This window comes from Corvus hawaiiensis, chromosome 10 (genome assembly GCF_020740725.1).
Source record: "Corvus hawaiiensis isolate bCorHaw1 chromosome 10, bCorHaw1.pri.cur, whole genome shotgun sequence".
NCBI lineage: Eukaryota > Metazoa > Chordata > Aves > Passeriformes > Corvidae > Corvus > Corvus hawaiiensis.
In genome coordinates, this window is record NC_063222.1 from 20,216,453 (window position 1) to 20,236,174 (window position 19,722).

At 43.1% G+C, this 19,722-nt stretch overlaps 1 protein-coding gene across 8 annotated transcripts in view; it reads left to right on the forward strand.

Moving 5' to 3' along the window:
* Positions 1-19,722, forward strand: part of LOC125330995 (guanine nucleotide exchange factor DBS-like) — a 178,360-nt gene that overhangs the window by 1,465 nt on the left and 157,173 nt on the right. For 5 of the 8 annotated variants that reach the window (XM_048314791.1, XM_048314796.1, XM_048314798.1 and 2 more), the window contains exon 1: positions 18,522-19,214. The exons of 2 other annotated variants lie outside the window; for them this stretch is intronic. In XM_048314791.1, coding sequence (XP_048170748.1) covers positions 19,073-19,214 — 142 coding nt within the window. In that variant the 5' untranslated portion in view covers positions 18,522-19,072. Of the gene's footprint in view, positions 1-18,521; positions 19,215-19,722 lie in introns of those variants that run through there. One more of the 8 variants, XM_048314792.1, reaches the window with a different exon arrangement.

A 19,722-nucleotide genomic window follows, 5' to 3' on the forward strand; every position in this document is an offset into this window, starting at 1 on the left:
TATTCTTTGGTTTGATATTAGCTATAGCAGCTGAACTTAGCTTAGGAGAGCAAATGTAATCAGTATCTTGCCTAAAGAAATAGCACAAAAGCAGATTTAAACTCAATAAAATATTTAAGACCAGGCCCCATCTCTCCAAAACCTTTTCCAGGTTAACCTCACCAGGAGCTTGGTATGGGAGAAAGTATGATTACCAGGAGAGCTTGCAGCAGCAGCCTCTTTGACCCAGTAATGCCAACATGAATTGCTTTGCAATTGTGCAAATTCAGATTGACATAAAGTCACATGAATTCACTTTTTTAATGAAGATTTGGGATTCAATATGAGGCATATTTCTCTTTTTTTTTTTTTTTTTTTTTTGAAGAGTGTTTCAGGAGATTTGTGTATCTTCTGGTTTTCTTGTTAAACTCAATGCAGGTCCCCATCATCCATATTGAGGACTCTCCTTGATATCAGGAGGGATTTGTTAGAGGTAACATAGCATTATGTTAACTACTGTATAATATACTGTTGTCTAATAAAAGTCATTCTAGACACTAGAAATGTTGATGAACCTTTCCCCTGCTCCCTGCTAAATAAGAGAGGTTTCTGGGTCATGAGGCTGATGCTAGAGAGTCCCACTGGTTTCCTGGATGTCAACCAGCAGGTCAGTCCATGGGAGAGGAGCGAAGGTCACAGATCCTGGCGTTTTTTGCATTCCACACGGAGGCAAGAGCCTAGCTGATCAGCTTCCGTCAGGGAAGGATAATCCCACCATTTCCCCAGCCACTTGAGACCTACTAATCAGACCCTACTTGTGGAGTTTGCCTGCCTTTCTGTAGCCAGAGTTCATTTTTTATTGAATCATATAACTGGCAAAAACAGTTGTACAAAAATGGAAGAAAGTAACATTAAAACATTTGTTATTGGCTGAAGGAAGAACATTTCTTCCAAACCCATGATGATGATGTGCCATGTTTATGAATCACAGGTTGTAACATGGGTGCCTTAGCTGAATCAGCCGTGGCTTATTGGAAGAATAATTCCTGGGAAGCTGCAGGGGTCTCTTGTTAGTTCAGTGGGAGTCTTTACAGCTCAAATAAGTGAAAGGGCTCTCAGCTTTAGCAAACCGAGGGGATCCCTGGCCATGTAAGTACTTTATAGTGTTTACTATTTTTACAACTATCACCCTCATATTGCCACTTGGACTGGTGGGATTCAGACTCTCCAGAATGTAGCTAGCTCTTGGTTGGGAGCACAGCTCCCAGCTCATCCAAGAACAAGAGGGAAGAAATTTATTCACAAAATTTGCAAAATGTCAAACTAGAACTTTATGGGAACGTTAAAAAGAAAGACCTTTATATTTTCAATAAAACCTTTATGGGACCATTTTGGTCTGTGTCAAGTAATGACACACCATTTTATTTTTAATGTGTCAATAAGAGTGTCACATAGTTAATTGCCTGGGGCTCAACTTATCTGTCCTGGGCAAAAGCTTTCATCCCTTAATAGCTGACTCATGTTGTGTTAGACAGTTCATGTGCTAGTAAAAAAAGCTTCTTATCCTACTACAGACTTCATACATGCAGTGCCTGCCTCACCCAGGTCAAAATCAAACTTTTGAAGGTATTTCCCTGCTCCACAGTAGCTCTCTTAACTTGGCACTTTTCTAGTAGCACCCTGCATGGTAGCACATCTTCACACAGTATAAAAGAACAGAGGACCAAATTAGATCTCTTAAATAGCCATGTGCTCCCTCAGCCTCTCTGGGATAATTCCTGATTGTCCTAGTGAGGGTGAGGTAATGGGGCCACCATAGGTGCCTAGGACAGGAGCCGTCTGTGAATGTCAGCAGGGTTTCTGCTTACTATCTGAGATATAGCACCAACACTACCCCAGCATATTACTGAAACTGCATCAAGAGTCTTTTTTAAATTTACCCTACTTTTACTGAACTTGTTTGTTGGGAGGTGTTGGGGAAACACTCATCAATTTTGGAAAAAGTGTGTCCTTCGGGTAGGTGGGCAAGTGGCAGCTCTTCTGTGGTGGGGAGGGAAGAGCTTTGCAGGATGACGTGCCTGGTGCTGACAGCAGGATTGTTTGCCTGTGGGAACACGTACAGCTCTTCCAGCCTGCAGAGCCCACAGGAATATTCTTTTGTGCTCTCACTACCCACCCACACTTGGCAGCTGGCCCCCAGAAATCTGATGCCAGCTTTGCTATGTGTGGGCAATATTCTGGGCACAGTTGCGCACACAAGCACCTCCAGTGCCCCGTTTTCCACAGGCTTTTTCTTAAAATGGTTTGGATGTAGGTATTACAGGATGGAGCTGCTAGAACCAATGTGAGCTGTCTCAAAAGGCCAGCAGCTTGGCTCCTCTCGTGCCAATAAAGAATTCCACAGTCTGTGGGAGATGGGGTTTTCTTAGAGGCTCCCCTTAATTCTCAATGAAGTTGTAAGAGCTCCTCCCCTTCAAATGTTAACTGGACCCAGATGAGCTGACTGTCAGTGTCCATGGCAGAACTGGCACTGATGTGATTTGCAGAAAGCACTACATTGCACAAATGTTACATACAAGAAAAAAACCCATAGATTCACATCAGCTTTCATCTGATTTTAAACACTCTTGCTTCTCCAGTCTCTCATTTTATGAGAAAAACAAACAAAAAGGAATTTAAGCAACTTGATTGAAATCAAAAAGAAAGTCAGCGACAGACCTTAGTCTAGGATTGACATGTCAAGACTCTAAAATTCCTATCTGCTAACCATGGTATGTCAATTCCTGCCACTCTTGGCTTAACCACCAGAGTTGGGGAGTGGTGTAAAACACCTGTGTGTGTGAAGAGAAGCTGTGTTACAATTTGGAACAGGAAGTAAAGGATGATACTGCATCTACTTGACTGTGTGAGAGGAATTTAGGTCAACAGAATGGAATAACCCGAGCTGGCACTTGTCCGAGGCCAGTGGCTAAGCATCACAAGTCACAGAATCTGCTTTATGCTACAAAGCCACAAATAATCTAATATGTCACAGTTGGACAGACAGTTGCAACATTTCTAATATGTGTCTGTGGACATCAAGGACACAAAAAAGGGATATTTTAAGAAATTAACTTTTGAGGTACTATATCAAATAGGCCCTTTGCTACTCCCATGAAAAGGCTTAAATCAAATAAAATTCCTCTGTTTGCAACATAAAATTCTTGCCTTTGTTTTGGAGCATTCATGCATTTCAGGAACTCTTTTCGAACCATGGATTCTGTGGCTCTGTCCTACTTAGGGATGGTGCACAGCAGGGGGAATCTGCTCCTTCCATTGACCACAGCACACCAGGTCTCCTCACCCAAAAAAAATATACAGGCATGGGAGGGGCCATGCCATTCACACATTCCCAGTGAAATATGACAATAGAAAACTGCAGAAATGGGTTTGCTAAATTTACTTGCCATCTTATGCTGATGAGAAATGGTAGGTTGAAGTTTCCCCATTAACCTAATTCTATAAAAAAATTGAGGTTTATTCATGTTATCTGCATCTTTATCTCTGTACCCCAGTAAAGCTTTTGAACTGTTGGCCAATTTTTACCAAACTTGGTGAAGTGGCAAAGGTCAAAAATATTGAATTCATGCAAAATATAAAAATAGTATATGAAGAGAAAGATGAAAATAGTGAAGACAAGGGAAATAAGCTCATTCTATTAGACCTCAGAGATTCCATGTGGGAGGGTGGAATGTGGGAAAGGAGAGATAATAGCAATTTATCCTTTTTAGTTTCACAGCTTAAAAAAAGCTTCTTGTTTACTTTTTTGTTCCTAGAGTGTGGTTATTAATTTTACCCCATTCTATATGGCCTATTATGTGCAGCTGTTTCACTGGAAACTGTTTAGTAAGGAACTGTTTAAAAGTATTTTGCTAATGCTGCAAAGTTTGTATCTATAAAAAGTGGAAATGAAGCTCTCACAGAAATACATGAAAAATGTGCAGATGTGCCTAGTGCACTTTCCAAGATGTAGAATATTGCAAGTACCACAGACTTGTTTAAAGCCCACATTCTAACCTGGTTTGCAGAGGCATTATCAGAAATAACAATTATAAGAAACTCCTATGAGTTGGGATCCAGAACTTTGTCTCAAAACAAAATATTTATGTGATAGTTTGGCCTCATGTTCAGGTAGACAGAGGTGACTAAAGAGCTTCCCAGAAACAATAGCATGCATTAAGGCTGCTTCAATTTCAGGAGAGAACAGCTCAGAGACTTTCCTCTTCTACTTTACATCTTTTACTTTAGATGAAATACTTTTTCATATGGGATGTGATCCTAGCATCCTTGACAGAATTTAAGAAAAAGAAAAACCTTGCAATATCCAGGTGTGGTACTGTTAATACTCTCAGAGCAGCACGCACTGAGGAGAGCCATACAGAGCCCCACAGAACTGAAAGGCTGCTTACAGCCCTGTTTTCTCATTTATTGATACCCTCCCCAAAACTGGCTGTTACATTCTGAGCTTTCATTCTCATGCCAGTAAGAGACCAGGATGTTGGAGAGAAAAGGGAATAGGAGTAGCTATCCACCATCTGCTTGCTGCAAGGTTTTCACACTTTCTACTTACGCATGTTGTGATGGCAACTGTTGGAGACAGGGAACTAGGCTGGATAGAGCTGAGGTGTGATCCAGTCTGTCAATCCGTAAGTCACTTTCTCTTTCAAAAGCCTCCGCATTGCTGCTGTTAAATCTAATGCTACAGCAGTCTCCCTCTGTCCTTTATTTTCTAATCTACCACAGTAATTACTAGGTGTTTCTTGGCATGGAGAAGTGTTTAATACGTGAGGAAATCAGTAAAGGAAAGTCAGGCGGCAGGATCCAAGTTTAGCTGTTAGTAGTGGTGATGCCCATGGTCCCTTCCACAGCTGTGCTTGCCAGGCACCAGGTCCTGTACATCCTTGAGCTAGTCAGACTGTGGCACTTCCCAGTTTGCTCTTAAACACTCCAGGACAAGCCCAGGGTTATGTGGAAGGAGGAAGTGGGAGGAATCTCCTGGGCAAAGCAAGTCCAGGAGGTTTTCTTCTGTGTGAGGTCTCCGAGTCAGGCACAATGAGAGATGCTGGTGCTGGCAGATATCATTGCTTGCTAACAGGACAGGCAGTACTGACCATTCTGCATTGCTAAGGCCCAAGCTTAAAAAGCAAATAGGACCAAGAGGAGGCAGAGAGGAGCCCCTCTGTCTGTTCTTATCTCTGTGGCAGAGGGGAGCTCAGATGGCCTCACTGGAAATTAAACTAAGCTGACATCTATCACGTTGCCTGGCAGCTCATTAAATAAAAGGGCCTTTTTCCACCTCTTGCCTCATCTTTTATTTAATTCCTTTTTCTTGCCTTCCATATGGTGGCTGAATTCAAGAGTTCCCCATAGAGGGCATCTCCCTGGGGGAAGCAGGATCAGGATTTGGGGAGGTACTTGCAGCACCAGGTCATCTCAGTGAGTAGAAGATAAGCTAATAAATTCCATTGCTGGCACTCTTTCCCCCCTTCTGTACCACGTTCGAGGTCTCTTTTAGTCCCAAGGCTGGACTTAGCATTCAATCTAGGGTGAACTTTTCTGAATGGGACCCAGGTGACTGCTAAAATAATTTTGACAGCACAGTGTCTGGTAGATGATAGTAGTCCTGTCTGTATATTTTCTCCTGTTCTTCAGAGCTGGGCTTGTACTCAAATGTTTGGGAGAAGAGAAACCATACATGTTTTGTGTTAATGCTGTGCTTTAGCCTGCTGACCAGGCTTCTTGTACCTCCCTTTAGAGTTCAGCACAGTAACATCTGGATTTCTCCAGGTGGTCACTGGGTCAATGACTGGGAGAAATCTAAGTTCTCTACAAAGCTGCCTGATCCTGCTCACATGAGAAAATGCTGGAGAATGATGTGAAAGGGATAACATGGCACATGGATCATTGCTAATCTGTGACTCACACTAACCAGTGCAGCAGACACTGCCAGAATCGAAACCAAGGAACAGGAGGGAGACAGGGTGAAGAAACAGCCAACTCTTATATGCATAGATGGAAAAACATCAGCTGTAAATACCTTAAGTGATCTGTAAGTCATGGCATGGAGGGAGGTACTGCTTAGGGAGCAGGAACACTGTAAAAAGCTCTCGAGTTTAGTGGAACAAAGGACAGCAGGCTCCACTTTGGGGTGGGGACAGATGTGTAGGGGACAACTGGGTTGAGATCACAGTATCTTCAAGCTCCACTGTCATGTAAGCAGAACTTAGATAACATCTGTGAGTCCAAAAGCATAACTGCCTCTGAGGAATGATTGAGCTCATGTACTGGAAGAGAGCCATGTCCAGCATGAGAATTCCGGCTGGAAAAGTCTGAAGCATTCATTCAAGGGTGAAAGACATTACATTTATATGCACCTACCTCATCTTTTGCAGTGCAACATTGCAGAAAGTTGGTATCTTTTCAGCAGACACCTGCAAATAATTCTGCATTAATGAATTATTCTGAACATAATTCTGCATTCATCCTGTTTTCTATTATAATATTTCCTGCAGTGTAGTAGGGAATAAAGCCCTGAACTGAGACAGACAATCATAAATTTCCATGGTCCCTAGGATATATTTTACAAAGCTGTCCGTGTTCTGTCTCCATCTTTTCTAGCCATTGCAGGGACCTGACGGTACAGTACAACATCCCCCAAAAAGTGGCCAAAGGGAAGACAGGCTACCAGGATCAATAATCCATTCTGTCATGAAATGATTGTCTGTTTTGTTTGCCAGAACAGCACACGCACACACACAGCAGCTCAAAACCGGCTTTGCACCTGCTGTGCGTTGTATTTGGAGTGTTCTTGAAAATGCATTGTTCCAAAATCACTGCTGTCATGACATTTGAGTCCTGAATTTTTCAGGCAGTCAGGAGCTAAACAAGCACAGCTAAAGCACTGAGTGTCCATGCCTTCATGGAGACTGCTGCTCATTTCAGTATCATTACTCTGTCTCTCAAAGGTGGATTGTGCCCATGGTTTGACTCCAGTATAAGGTACTACCACCTCGTAGTAGCTCTCCTACTCTGAGCACACAGGGGCTTGTTTGGCCCTTCAAGGCAGCCAGCCCAGTCCTCTCTTGTATCTGCAGAGCTTCCCTGATTCCAGAGGTACATGAATGCAACACAGATGAAGTTCTCTGAGGACTCAGTTGCAGTAAGTGCAGGATGATTACAGTGAATGCACAGCTGACTCTATGGAAGTTTAAACAGAGACACAAAGGTCCTTTTTGGAACGTTAGTTCAATGTTATTTTGATTTTAAAAGTCACTGATTCCTGACCTGGATTACTCAAGCATGGGAGTAAAGGTTAAATTTCTGCAGAAGCCCAAATCCTTTGAAACATTGCAAAGAGGTGATGGGAAATGATCTGTCATCAATATTACAACAAGGTGGCTCTAATCCAGAAAGGTGCAAAGAGCTCTTTATTTCTGTGTGAATAAATGGGGAACTGCTGGTTCTCAGCACTCCACAGGACCAGATATTTTTGTCTGAGTGCATTCAGCTGTAGCTGACCCAGCTGTAGCCCCTGCTGCAAGTAGGTATAAGAGGCAGCACAGAGTTAGCACCTATTGTCACTATTGTCCTGGGTTCATGTGGGGATCTTGAGTTAGTTTGTCAGAGCTCAAGGAAAGACAGGCTGAGAGGATCTGTAGTCAGATTCCCCACATCCCTGAGTGCAACTTGTAATCTCTGTGCTTCCAGTTACCTCCATCTGTGTCTCAAAGATCTTGGATGGAAACCAGCAGCTCTTATCCAGAGACTGTTTATGCACCCACCCATATCACCTAATGCGTGAGCACCCCAATAGTACTACAGTGGGGCTGTCATAGTATCAGTCTATATATTAACACCATATGCTACAGAATTTGTATGAGGAAGGCTGGATTTGCCACTTCCACAGTGCAGACTGTTGCCCAGGGCAACGAGATATGAGGGGCTGCAAACCATTTAGCTCTTGCTTCCTCTGCATGACCGGGAGCTGTGTGATTTCCAGTTTCCCTTGGGCAATGAATTGTCTGCAGCTGGCCTCAAATACAAGAGCAGTTATCTGCAGTTCCAAGACATAAATACAAGACAAACAATGCTGATGTACAGCATTGTGGGCTGCCTGGCAACAGCTGCTGATAGGATCTGACTCTTCTCATACATGCCTTGAGCTCCAGAGATTTTGTAGGAGTTACTCACATCTTACACTGGAGAGCCACTTCAGGTTCAATGTGAAGAGATGAACAAAATCTGAAACCAGAGAGGATGTCTTTCAGTATTTTAGGAGAGTGAGTTTTGCCTTTAAATTCCAAGACCTATAAGAATTTTAGTTATACATAGGTAGGGAATTAGCCCACAGTTATTGGCATCTCCATTTATTATTACTGCAGTATCTCCAGTTTAATTATAACTTTCCAAGGATGTGCACATGCTGACAGACGGGCGTCGAGGAAAGAGCTGCAGCAAACACATGCAGCTCTAGTAGCAATGATAAGTAGAAATGAGATGATTTGGATGTGAGAAGTTTGAATATGCTGCCTGTTAATCATATATGTTACAACTTTAACACTTCAAATGCATTTTTTTCTGGTATGGATTTCATATTCTCACAGAGTTGCTGTGGCTAGAATTACTATCAGGAGAGTTTGCTTCTTGTTATCAATCAATAATCCTTCACCTAACAAAGCATGACTATAAATATTTCCCCCCTTTGAGTCTGAAGTTCACTGTTATCCATTACACTGTGGTTCAGAGGTCTCTGAAACCAAGGCTTAATTTTTGAAGGGATCAATATTGGTGTTTGCAGCATAAAAGCCAAAGCTGATGACATACATAGGAGCCATACTATTGATCTTGCAATATCCAGAGAAAAGGTTATTTCAAACTGAAATAGCTGTGGCCTTAGCATGACCCTGAGCTGTAAGCAGGTGCATAACTGATCAGAGAGCTCCTGGCAATTACATGCCAGTTGTTGGTGCAGGAAGGTTGCTGGGAAAACCTGATTAATTCTTGTTACCGTGATCAGCTTATTTTGTGAAAGCAGACTTTCTATTTTTTTAAAGGAGAGATTCAAAGCTATTCTCATTATTTCATCTGTCTCAGATATTTGTACTGCTATCAGTGTCTAGTATCTCTTCCCCTTGCAAATTGATGAAACCAGGAGAGGCTTCACAGCTGGCTTTGAAGTCACAGTTCAGTTTGAAGTAAACTTTTTAGCAATTTTTGTTGATAGCTCATAAAAATCCATCTTCCTGGTTTTGTTTTCCGCTAGGGGAGAATGCAGTTTCAGCAATGTGCAGTTGTCATTGTGGATCATGTTGAATTACACTCTGGCTATACAGCAGAGCTTTGTGCATCATTTTATCTTGAATGGGAGCAGAGAGCTGGCAGCAAGTGCCCTGTGAGGAGCAGAACTGGTTGGACAGCAAAGAGGAGCTTGCCAGTGATATTTTGTGCCCATTCTACCCCAATGTCTGCAACAGCAGCTCTGTACAGGCCACACACTGCCTGCCCCATTCTCCCCTTCAGAGCTGTCACCACCGTGCAAGGTTTTCCCAGTCCAGCAATGGGAAGGAGAAATGAAACACAAGCAGTTGTCCCCTGAATTCTGTTCCCAGCAGGATAGCGGAGCAGGGCTGCTGCCTGGAGAAGGGGTGTGTGCGTGTTCGTCTCAGCAGCTGTCCCAGAGCAGCCTCTGCCGGGAGGGAAAGCGCAGCAGAGGGCACAGCAATTTCCACTGTCCCAGACCCGCAAGGGTAGGGTCAGACCTTTCTCGGATCAGCTGAAAGGCAGGATGTTACAGAGTCGGGCAGAGGAGCGTCTCTCCTTCAAGCCCGTTTCCGAAGGGAAGTGGCGGCGCTGCCGGCTTTGGAGCTGCTCTCCGTTCGCGGAGCAGCCGCTGGAGGGCGCGGGCGGGGAACCGCTCCCGGCCCCGGGGCAGCCGTAACGGGGCTCCGCTCCCGGCCAAAGCCCCGCAGGCTCCTGCGGCAGCAGCACCAGCGTGCAAAGCACCGGCAGCACGAATTCGGAGAGAGCCGAGGTGTCTGGAGATAAATAGCTTGTGAGATGGGGGTTGAACCTTTGAAAATTGGGGTACGCAAGTTCTCTATTTAAGCTCTTCATCCAAACTGGGTTATACTATAGGAGGACATCACTTGACTACACGTGTGTTATTCGTGATCTTTTTAGGAACAAGAGTTTCAGTTTCACATAAAATCCATTTTCCTGTTTAGGAGTAAACACATCTGTTTATTTTAATCTGTAGAAAATATAGGAAAGACTAATCTTATAAAAGCTTCTCTTTCGGTAAATGTGAGAATATGTTGTGATTTTGATAACTTAATTAAACACTACAGAAGAAGCAAATACAAAACCTAGGAATATACTTTACAGAAAAATAAGACTGGCATTAGTACTTTCATTCTCACCCCCCAGAGACCTGTCCTACAATACTTGAGCAAAGATGGAGATATTTAAATGATGTATCAGGTCTAGATTAATCTAAGAAGTCTAAACTGCAGGTCAGGAATAGCAGAGAAAACAGCTGAAAATGGCATCATCCACAGCATAAGGGGAAGGGAGTAGGGACCCTCTTAAATGCAGTAGCTGAAGCACTGGGTGGAGGGTGTGCTGGTGGGAGCCTCAGGTGAGAATGCTCTGGCAGCTCAGGCTGACTGGTGTACTCAAGACCCTGAGTCCATGCTGCTGCCAAACACAAAATATTTCCTCAATAGAGCCCAAATGCTCTAAAATACCTGCCGTGTCCACTGCAAGTGCTGACATTTGGGATCGGTCACTGAGCCTGATTTTAAAACTCCTTGTTAGTGTTTTGTTTTTATTTTACCCAATTAGTTCATTCTTAGCAGTCTCAGTTCAGCAGCCTTCGCTGTGAGACCTGCTGACCCTGAATGTGTGCATAGCAGTAATTAGACTGATACAAATAATGCTGCAAAATTTTAATGAGCAAAACTCTATTTTAAATTCAGTGTTGAAAAGATGGGGATATCTACAAATGCTATAAAATAACATTGAGAAACGTTTTATGTGCCATGCTTAAGGCTGTAGCCAAGAAAGGGATATTTCTTAGTATGTTAGTAGATATTTCTTCATTTTCCAACTTCACTGCAGTAATTGCAATTGATCTTAGACAAACTGTGTGAATACCTTGGGATTCAGTTCCCAGCTGAAGAATTTTTTCCTTATGCTTCATTATTTGTACTGAGATTTTAAAGTTCATTGGTGGGTTCTTATAAGGCTTCTGATACAATTAAAAATATTGCTTTTTTTGGAGTTTGTTTTACAATTGATTGCTATTCTTGAAGCAAGTATATTTAAACAAGAGACAGGAAAATATTGTGTAGAATTATGTGCATTTATGCTAAAAAGGAGCAGCAAAGAAGTGGTTAAAGAGAGGGTGAAACTATTGTTAAGCCAATTCAAAGGGCTCTCAAGCCAGTGTGAGATGTATGGATATATGCTTTTAGATCATTCCTCCCCATTTTTAGGCTCTTGTGGGGCAAAACTTCAGGTAAAATTATTTCTTCCCCCACAAGATTTCTTCAAATAGTTCTCAGATGCATGCTCAACTAAATCTAAGCAAAAATACTCTTTTTAAACTGTATCCTTTTATTGGCAATTAGAAAGGAAATAGTCTATTTCATGGGAGTAACAATTTCTCTGTGGTGCCAGAGTGCTGAGCTGAGAATCACTGGAGAAGTACAAAGCATTATTTAGTGCTACATGCCATGAAGTGAACTTATGCCTACTGGGACTAAGGTCCATAAACGGATGTTGGATTCAGATACGTTTTATTGAGTTAATCTGTGCTGGTCAGCAGAAAGCATTTGTAATGAGGTTTCCTGACAGACTAAAGAGCAATTTCTTATCTCATCAGAACAGTCCACCCCTCAGCTTTAGGCAATTTAAGTCCATGGTTCTGTTGAAGTCAAAGCACTGTCCTTATTTCCTGTGGGCTGGAGGTCTAACCTCGTGCAGACAGCGCTCAGCACATCCCAGCACATGACTGCTGCATGTGCTGCTAGTGGGACACTTGGAGTTGACAAGGTGTTTGTGCATTAGTGCAATGTTGCAGAGAAATCCTTGTGCTGCTTCTTGTAGGAAAAGTTCTCTCAGGTGCAGCTCTATACTGTTTCTGCACCTGAAGCTGACTTGCAGATGTCTTTTTTTACTGTGGGGGTATACTGCCTGTTAATATAGATCCATGAATAATTTTAGTCTTGGTATGAAAGAAAATGAGGCTTTTATGCTCATGCTTTTTCTATCCCAGCTGGCCCTTTTCCGGATAATTTTAGCAGCTCTTGCCTGGTTTTGACAAAGGATTGAAACTCTTGGTTTCCTGTAAATTTATCCTATTTACATATTCAAGATTGGGTATGGTGACAAAACCCAATAATTGTGCTGGCTGAAGAGGAGAGGGAGAGGACTGAGGGTGTGGCTGTGTGTGGTGAGGCAACGTCTTGCCTTGCTGTGCCTGGTGTTGGATGCAGAGCTGTGGGCGGGGAGAGGTGAAGGAAGCGCACATGGTGCACACCGGTGCACATGCTAGCAGATTATCCATACTTTTATTTTTCTGCTTCACACCAGGCTTCGGTGTAACTTGGGAAATCACCCCACAGATTGTGTCTTTCTAGAACCTTAAATCTGTTAAAGCTGGTGGCTTAGTGACAAAGCTGGGGTGGGTAAACTGGGGTGGGAATGGTGCAGGGGTTCAGGCTGTGGGTGGATATGAGGAAGGAACAGCTCTATCGTATTATGCACTGAGCAGGACAAATTCCTGTTACCGGGGTGCAAGCATCCAGCTGCCCTGTGTGGTTGCACTTGTGGATGCACACAGAGGAGAGCGTTCCAGCCTCTCATTTGCTGGTGCTCAGCACAGAGAAACGCCTGTGTGGGCAGGTCCTTCAGGACAGACCTCTGATTTCTGACAGCAGTCCTGGCCTGGGGAAAAAAATGGAGGTGTACTTCACAATTGCCAAAGCAGAGGGAGTAACTCCTCTTTGACTGATTTTATCCTCAGTTCCCTAGATGAACAGAAGCCCTGCCCTGGGGATGTTAAAGGAGTGTGTTTGATGTGTATCTGCCAGCTGAGAGCCCAGTCAGGCAAAACAGTGTCTAGGAAAATCTCTACAAGACCTGCCTTTTCCTTGTGGACTGCACAGTAACTGAGTGCACAGACATGCGAACAGGGAAAAATCAATAGTCCCTACAGCCCAACCTCCTACCCTTTGTGGTAACTGATGTTGAGTGCTTGAGAGATGGCAAGAAAACATTGGAAATGCCTTTACTGTACTTTGTAATGTGAGAAGCTCTTTCTTCCTGTTCAGCTAACATTTGGCATGTGTCCAAAAGCCTGGAGTATCAACAGCCCTTGTGATGCTCACAGATGCTATTTTTATCCCTGTGTCTTTCTGGTTCTCCTTTATGTGCTTCAAGTTATGAATTGCAAGCAAAAAAATAAATGCTGCTTGCATCAGGGAATGTGCACAGCTGCTCCTCAGGGAAAGAAGCTGTCCTGGTGGTCTTGGCTGAATGGATCCAGCAGCTGTTCTGCACTGGAAGTGCTCCAGAGGTTCCTTGCAGGGAGAAAAAGGTGAAAGGGGAAAGAAAGAGGAATAGCGCAGTGAATCCAGTGCAGTGCTGTGGATGATAGCTAGGATCAGGAGGTGACTCAGTGTGTCAGTGGCAGAGTAGAGAGGAGGAAAACATGTTCCCTTCTTAATGTCCAGAGTCTGTCCTTTCCAGCTCTCACTGTACTGCGGGAGGGCCACGACACAGACTGTGCCTGTGCACTGGTGCTGCACTGGTGATACAGCTTAGGAGTGTTGGAGACTGGGGATCTGATATGCCTGGTTTTATAGATCACGATCTTCTCTGGGTTACCCAGTGTCTCTCTTATGTGTTTCTTTCGCATTTACTTGTCTTTCAGTTTATTGCCCTGACTTTAAGCCAAGGGCCATTTATGTTTTGGGTAGGATTGCTCAGAAAGGCTCTTGGTCTCACTTAGGTCCATAAGCATTTTCATACTCAAGACTGGAATAACTTTGCATCCAAGCCTAAACCCTGGATCCAGCTACTCCTTACCCCTGTGCCAGCTACACATTGGTAACTCTGGGATCTGTTTATTTATCTTGCCAAGCAGAGGCCTAGCAGGACAGAAATGCCTTCTGTTCTTGGTGATCTGCTCTTAGTTGCAGAGGTCAAGAGAGCCAGGTAAAATAAACCCTGCAGGTGCAGCAGCAATTCGTGCCCAGTGCTTGGCCCGTGAAGCTTCTGCTCATCTCCTGATCTCCTGAGAATATTATCTAATCCAGCAGTGATGTCATTGGCTTGGGGGTTTCTTTTTGTCTGCATTTTTGTTTATTTGCTTTGGATTTTTTTCTCTTTTTTTGCCTTGTTTTTTTTTAATGATGGTAATGGTCCTTGAATAACTGTGCTGTCTACACAGCTTTGAGATGACAACAAAAGTTCTTTGGCTAAGGTTGTCCTTTGATCTTCACTCTACTCACTCCTGCTTTCGGCAGTTTGTGTGGGAGTTTATGTGCGTCAGCAGTGACAGAATTGTTGTTTCCCTATGCTGAAGGTGACCAAAAATGTTTTGCTCGTCCGTTAAGAAATCACTTTAAGCAGATCAGTGTAATGAGATTCTGAAGCCATATGGCACTGGAATTAGTGCCTTCTAGTGTAGGAACTGCATGTTGCAATTGAAACAGTGCTGCACGCTACAAGGAATTTCAAGAACAGAGATGTGTTTTCCTCTGCTTGTTCCTTTAACTCCTTGGGGTTTAAAACAATGCCTGGGATGTAGCCCTTTATTAAAAAAGGAGGGAGAGGAAATCCTGATCTGCTTTTTATTAGTTGGAAGAAAATAAATGGAAGTTAATAAAAAAGACCAGTTTCTATTTCCTAGCTGAACACTGGAATGGATGTTACTTGTAACAGCACCAAGAGTGCTCTGAAAATAAAGCTTCAAATTGCTGAAGTGCCTCGTGGCTTATCAGATTCATGATCTGGGTGATGGGAAGGCAGAACGAAGGTTATGGAGGTATATGCAAAATGAAAATATGTTTCAGCATAGCTATCAAAGATTAGTTCACACATCAGATAAAACATCATGAAATAGGAAAATGTGAAGCTGGGGTTTCAGGAAAGAAATATAGATTATTTTCTTAGCTCCTGTATGTGCCAGTCTTTATAGTGGCATTGGATTTAGATTACTTATTTCTTACATTTGTGGAATACTAAATACGTAGGTGGGGGAGCTGCTGGTCTTTGTGAATAAATAAGCTATCTTTTGCTGTTGGGTTTTTATGTTGTTTTTAAAATGTTGGTAGATGAGAGAGGTAATTTTTTCAGTCTCTTCTACACTAAACTTTCTTAATGGTTCTTACAAGGCTCTGATGGAAAAGTGATGCCTGTTTCTCCTCAACTGCTTTAATGACTGTGTGGTTAAGTTGCAAACAGCAAGTGTTTTACAGTGTTTTCTAGCTGCCTCATTTACACATGCAGCAGAAAAAGACTTCTCTTCCTCCTTCCTCTGACAGATAAATGCTGTTCCCAAACTCAAATCTTGATTCTTCACACGAAATTACCTCCCTTGGGCTCAGCATTGAGATCCAACATGTTTGTTGCATGTTTCGTGCTTAACAGTGATACCAACCATCACAGCACTGCTTTTTGATGCAGAAGCATCTTGTTTCATGAGAAGAAATATGGGGCTTAAACTTATTTAACTGAGCTGACTTTAAATTTGTTGCCATCCTCTGGCCACACAGTCATGGCAGCAAGCACTTTCCAGCAAGCATCAATTCCAATGTGAACTGGTATTTCTAATGAAACCAGGAACTAGTGCAATTCTGCAGGCTGTTTTGGGTAATGGTATCTAAGAGTATCTGGTTCATGGGTTGTGGGGTGGGGTTTCTTAGTTTTTTTTATTTTTGTCCTGGGTTTATTTATTTATTTTAAATTTCTGATGACACTTTCTTACATTTATTTACTTGCTTATTCATTGACAGACCATTGACAGATTATGTTGCTAGGCAATGCTGGCAATTCATGAGCAGAAAATGTCCTCTTCCTTAGATTTTCCAAACATTTTGTTATGGTTGTTTGGAGCAGCAGGAAAGTAATGCCCTTCCATTCTGTGTTATTACAGAGAAGAGCCAGGGAAGCATGCCTATCATTTTCTGTACCTGTTCCCTTCCCTACAACCTTCTGCATGCAAAGAGCAGTAACTTGCTTTCAGTCAGACTGGTACCTTTTAGTTAATGGAGGAAAATTGTGAATTCTCCATCATCCACTCTGAGTGTGTGTTTGGCAACATGTTACATAAAAGAATTCCTGCAAGGCAGCCCTCACTGCAGCTCCTGTGCAGATACAGCCAGAGCAGTACAGAAGAGGTCATTTGTGTGGTAGGAAACAGGGCAGGTCTCAGTGCTCCCATGTCCGAGGTTTTCCATGCGTGTCAGGAGAAGCTAGCCCAGCTTGTGAATGGAAATGCAGTGAAACTTACAGGAGAGTAAACAGATCCTTCTGTCCATCCATCCCAGCCCTTGCATCACAGCACTCAGTCCCTGAGGTAACCCTCATGTGCCTTGTTGCTAAATGTGTCAGCTTATTTCTGTGTTTGGAGCTGGGTGATGGCAGTGGTACCCCAGGCAGCAGAGTTTTGTATGTAGCATTCTGATGGATCAGGCTTTCCTAGGGAAGGACTGGGAAATTGTTTTAGATCATTTCCCTTTTGTGTGCTGTGTGGCTACCTGTGTTTCCAAAGCTCACACCTAGGGCAGATTTCTTCTTGCATCCACGTCCAGCATCAAATCTCCCCCTTGGAATACAGCATGTCACAGATCCTCCTGTTACTAAGCCATGTGGATACCGGTGGGGAACAGCGTTCATGAGGGAGGGTGGCAGACAGAAATGTATTGCCACAAATGCTGGCTTCTCCCTCACTGTTTATCTCTGTGTGCAAGGTTGAAGTGCAGTTATTCTGTGTATGTCAGACATTAATATATTGTCAGAAAAGTTTATTTGCCAAGGTATATCATGTTTGCCCATGTAAGGAAGGACACCTTGAGCCCCTGTAATGAATGAAAAGAGGGAGGAAATGTTTAAAGATAAAACTGCATGGTTGTGTTTCTAGTTTTCTTATCTCATCATGACCGTTTTCTACAAAGTATTTCTTCCTTCTGTGCCACTGCTGTCCTTATCTGTAAAATATTGCTGTCCCCTAGGGATTTCTCTATGGAAGCTCTAATAAATATTTTACAGATGGTAATGAATCAAGTTATTCAACAGCTCAGTACATCAATGGTCTCACTTTGCAGGCAGGGTTTTGGCAAAGGTAAACAGCAGGAGAGTGAGCAACTTCATGCCACATAGCAAATTTGGAGGTGAGGGTAGTAAAATCTTTTACCTTTAAGAGTAGAAATGTCCCTTATAGCTTCATTTCATCAAAAGAAGATGATCGGAGACTCAGTTCTCAAGTCTGGTAGCTGTTTGACTACATGGCCAGTTTGTGTGTGCTGGGTTAGGAAACTTAAGCAGCTCTCCCTGTGTGGCTGAGGTAGCAGAGCTGGCAGGGGAGAAGCTGCAAGTTTGTGGAATGGGAAAGAAGTAGAGGTGGGGGAGGTGACTTCTGTATATTTCAGCTTACAGGCATTCAATGCAGTCCAGCCAGTTACTCACCATTTTAGTCATGGCACCATAGGAGGCTTTTTTCTCCTGAACTTCTTTGTCCCCTCTAGGTCACTCTCTGATTTGGATTAATCAGCCTTATGCTTTCCCACTCCATGCCTAGGGATCAGCTGTGATCTGAGCAGGCCACGAGCTGAACAGCGCTGGATGTTCTGGCACTATGTAAAGTGCCAACAGATGTTAGTGACTGAGGCAGAGGAAGGCAAAGGTTCTCAGTCTGTGTGTAAGATCCTTGCAGGAAACTCGTTCTGTCCTCAGGTCACTGCAGTTGAGCTCTGGGTGGCAGCTCACCCCTGATTCATTGGGTTCTCACTGTATTCTTTGCACTGTCACCAGTGCTGGCCTTGTGCCTGTTGTGCATCTCTTGTGCAGTCCCCTGCCAATCCTAGGGAAAGCTCCTTTTTAATTCACTGTATCAGGATTGAGTGCTCTCTGAGCTCAGTTCCCCAAGAACTAGTTTCTTCATAAGGCTCTCTAACCCGTGATTTGTGTTATGGTAATTGTTAAAAGGGAAAAAAAGTCAGCTTAAGTATCCAGCCCCTTCAAAGGGGGATTTCTAAATGTGTGTTTCAAATATCTGATTTTGGTGTCTAACTAATGGGTCCAACTTCTTTGTTTAAAAAAAATTAGTTGGGGGATTGCACAGCTAGCAGAGCATGTCTGCCAGCAGTATTTCCCTTGTCCTCCATTTGCTACTCTGTTCATTTCGATTATCAGATCTTATGAGCAGGGACTGTGCACAGCAGCAGAGGGCTTTTCTGTACAGTTGCAGCCTCCCAGTGCCACTGCCAGACGTGTGAGTAATTGGTTGAGCAGCTCTGCAGAGCAGTCTCCTTGCACCATCCAAGCTGAAATGCAGAAGTAAAAAAATCCATTCTCAGAGATGAAGAATCATAAAATCATAAGCCTGAAAGGGACCAAAAATCATGAAGAAAAACCCTTTCTCAAAGAAAAATTCTTTGTGAACATAGCTGGCATGCTCATTAAGAGCCATTCTGTGATCTTGCAATGTGCTTCTGGGATCCTCTCTCTTCATTGTTGCTTATAAGACAGCTTTAAATTAATGATAAGGAAGCCATTCAGGGCATGGGCTGTGCTGAGGTTCACAGCTTTCATTCTGAATGAGAGATTAAAGTAAACTGATATTGAAAGCAAGGAGGGAGAAACAAACACAGTCAGTAAGCCTATAAAAGTCTTAGCCAATTGCAATGGTGAACATCCTGCTGGCGAGGGTGACCTTGAGTGAACTAAGTGGGATAAAGTCACCAGGCTGGACTGACGGCTGAAGAATCAGGCTGGATTCCAGCAAACAGAGAGCAGATTCCTGACAAGAGTCTCCTGATCTGTGGCAATGGCTTCTCGGTGTCAGAAATGTGGACAACAGGTTCCCAGGAATCTGCCTTTCACTGCTGTCCGGATAACAGAAGGAGAAATGAAATCTTATCATGATTTTATAGGAGGATGCCTTAGACTGGAGCGCATGGCAAAGAAAGGTATGTGCAGCATCTTTAAATTAAATAGCATAGTAGTGGTAATTGCATTGCATTCCCAGGCAATTTGCAAAAAGAGATTGTATTCTTAATGCTTTCTCTGAGGAGTCAGTGATAAGTGGAGGCAACTGGCTGGATTTGGGTATTAACTCAGGTGTGACTGCAGCATTTGACTTGGCTGTATATTTCTGGGATATTTGCAGTGATTTGACCTAACGGAGGTTAAAATGAATGTTAGACTCATTCTGAATAAATATTTCATTCGAGTGTTAGACACTGAGTTTTCTGTATATGTCAGGAGTAGGTATTTGCTGTGCATGGAAAATACTTATTTTAAATGAATGTTAAGAGTTGGAGCAGTGGGTGTCATGACCCAGCTGAGCCTGTCACTCTGTGCTCCTAAATTACTATGTAGAAGGTCAGTATCTTCCTCTCTGTAAAGATTCTGGTTTCACTGTATTCAGAAAGTTGCACAATGGAGTTTTTTGTGCTCTATGTGAGTCAGCCCAGG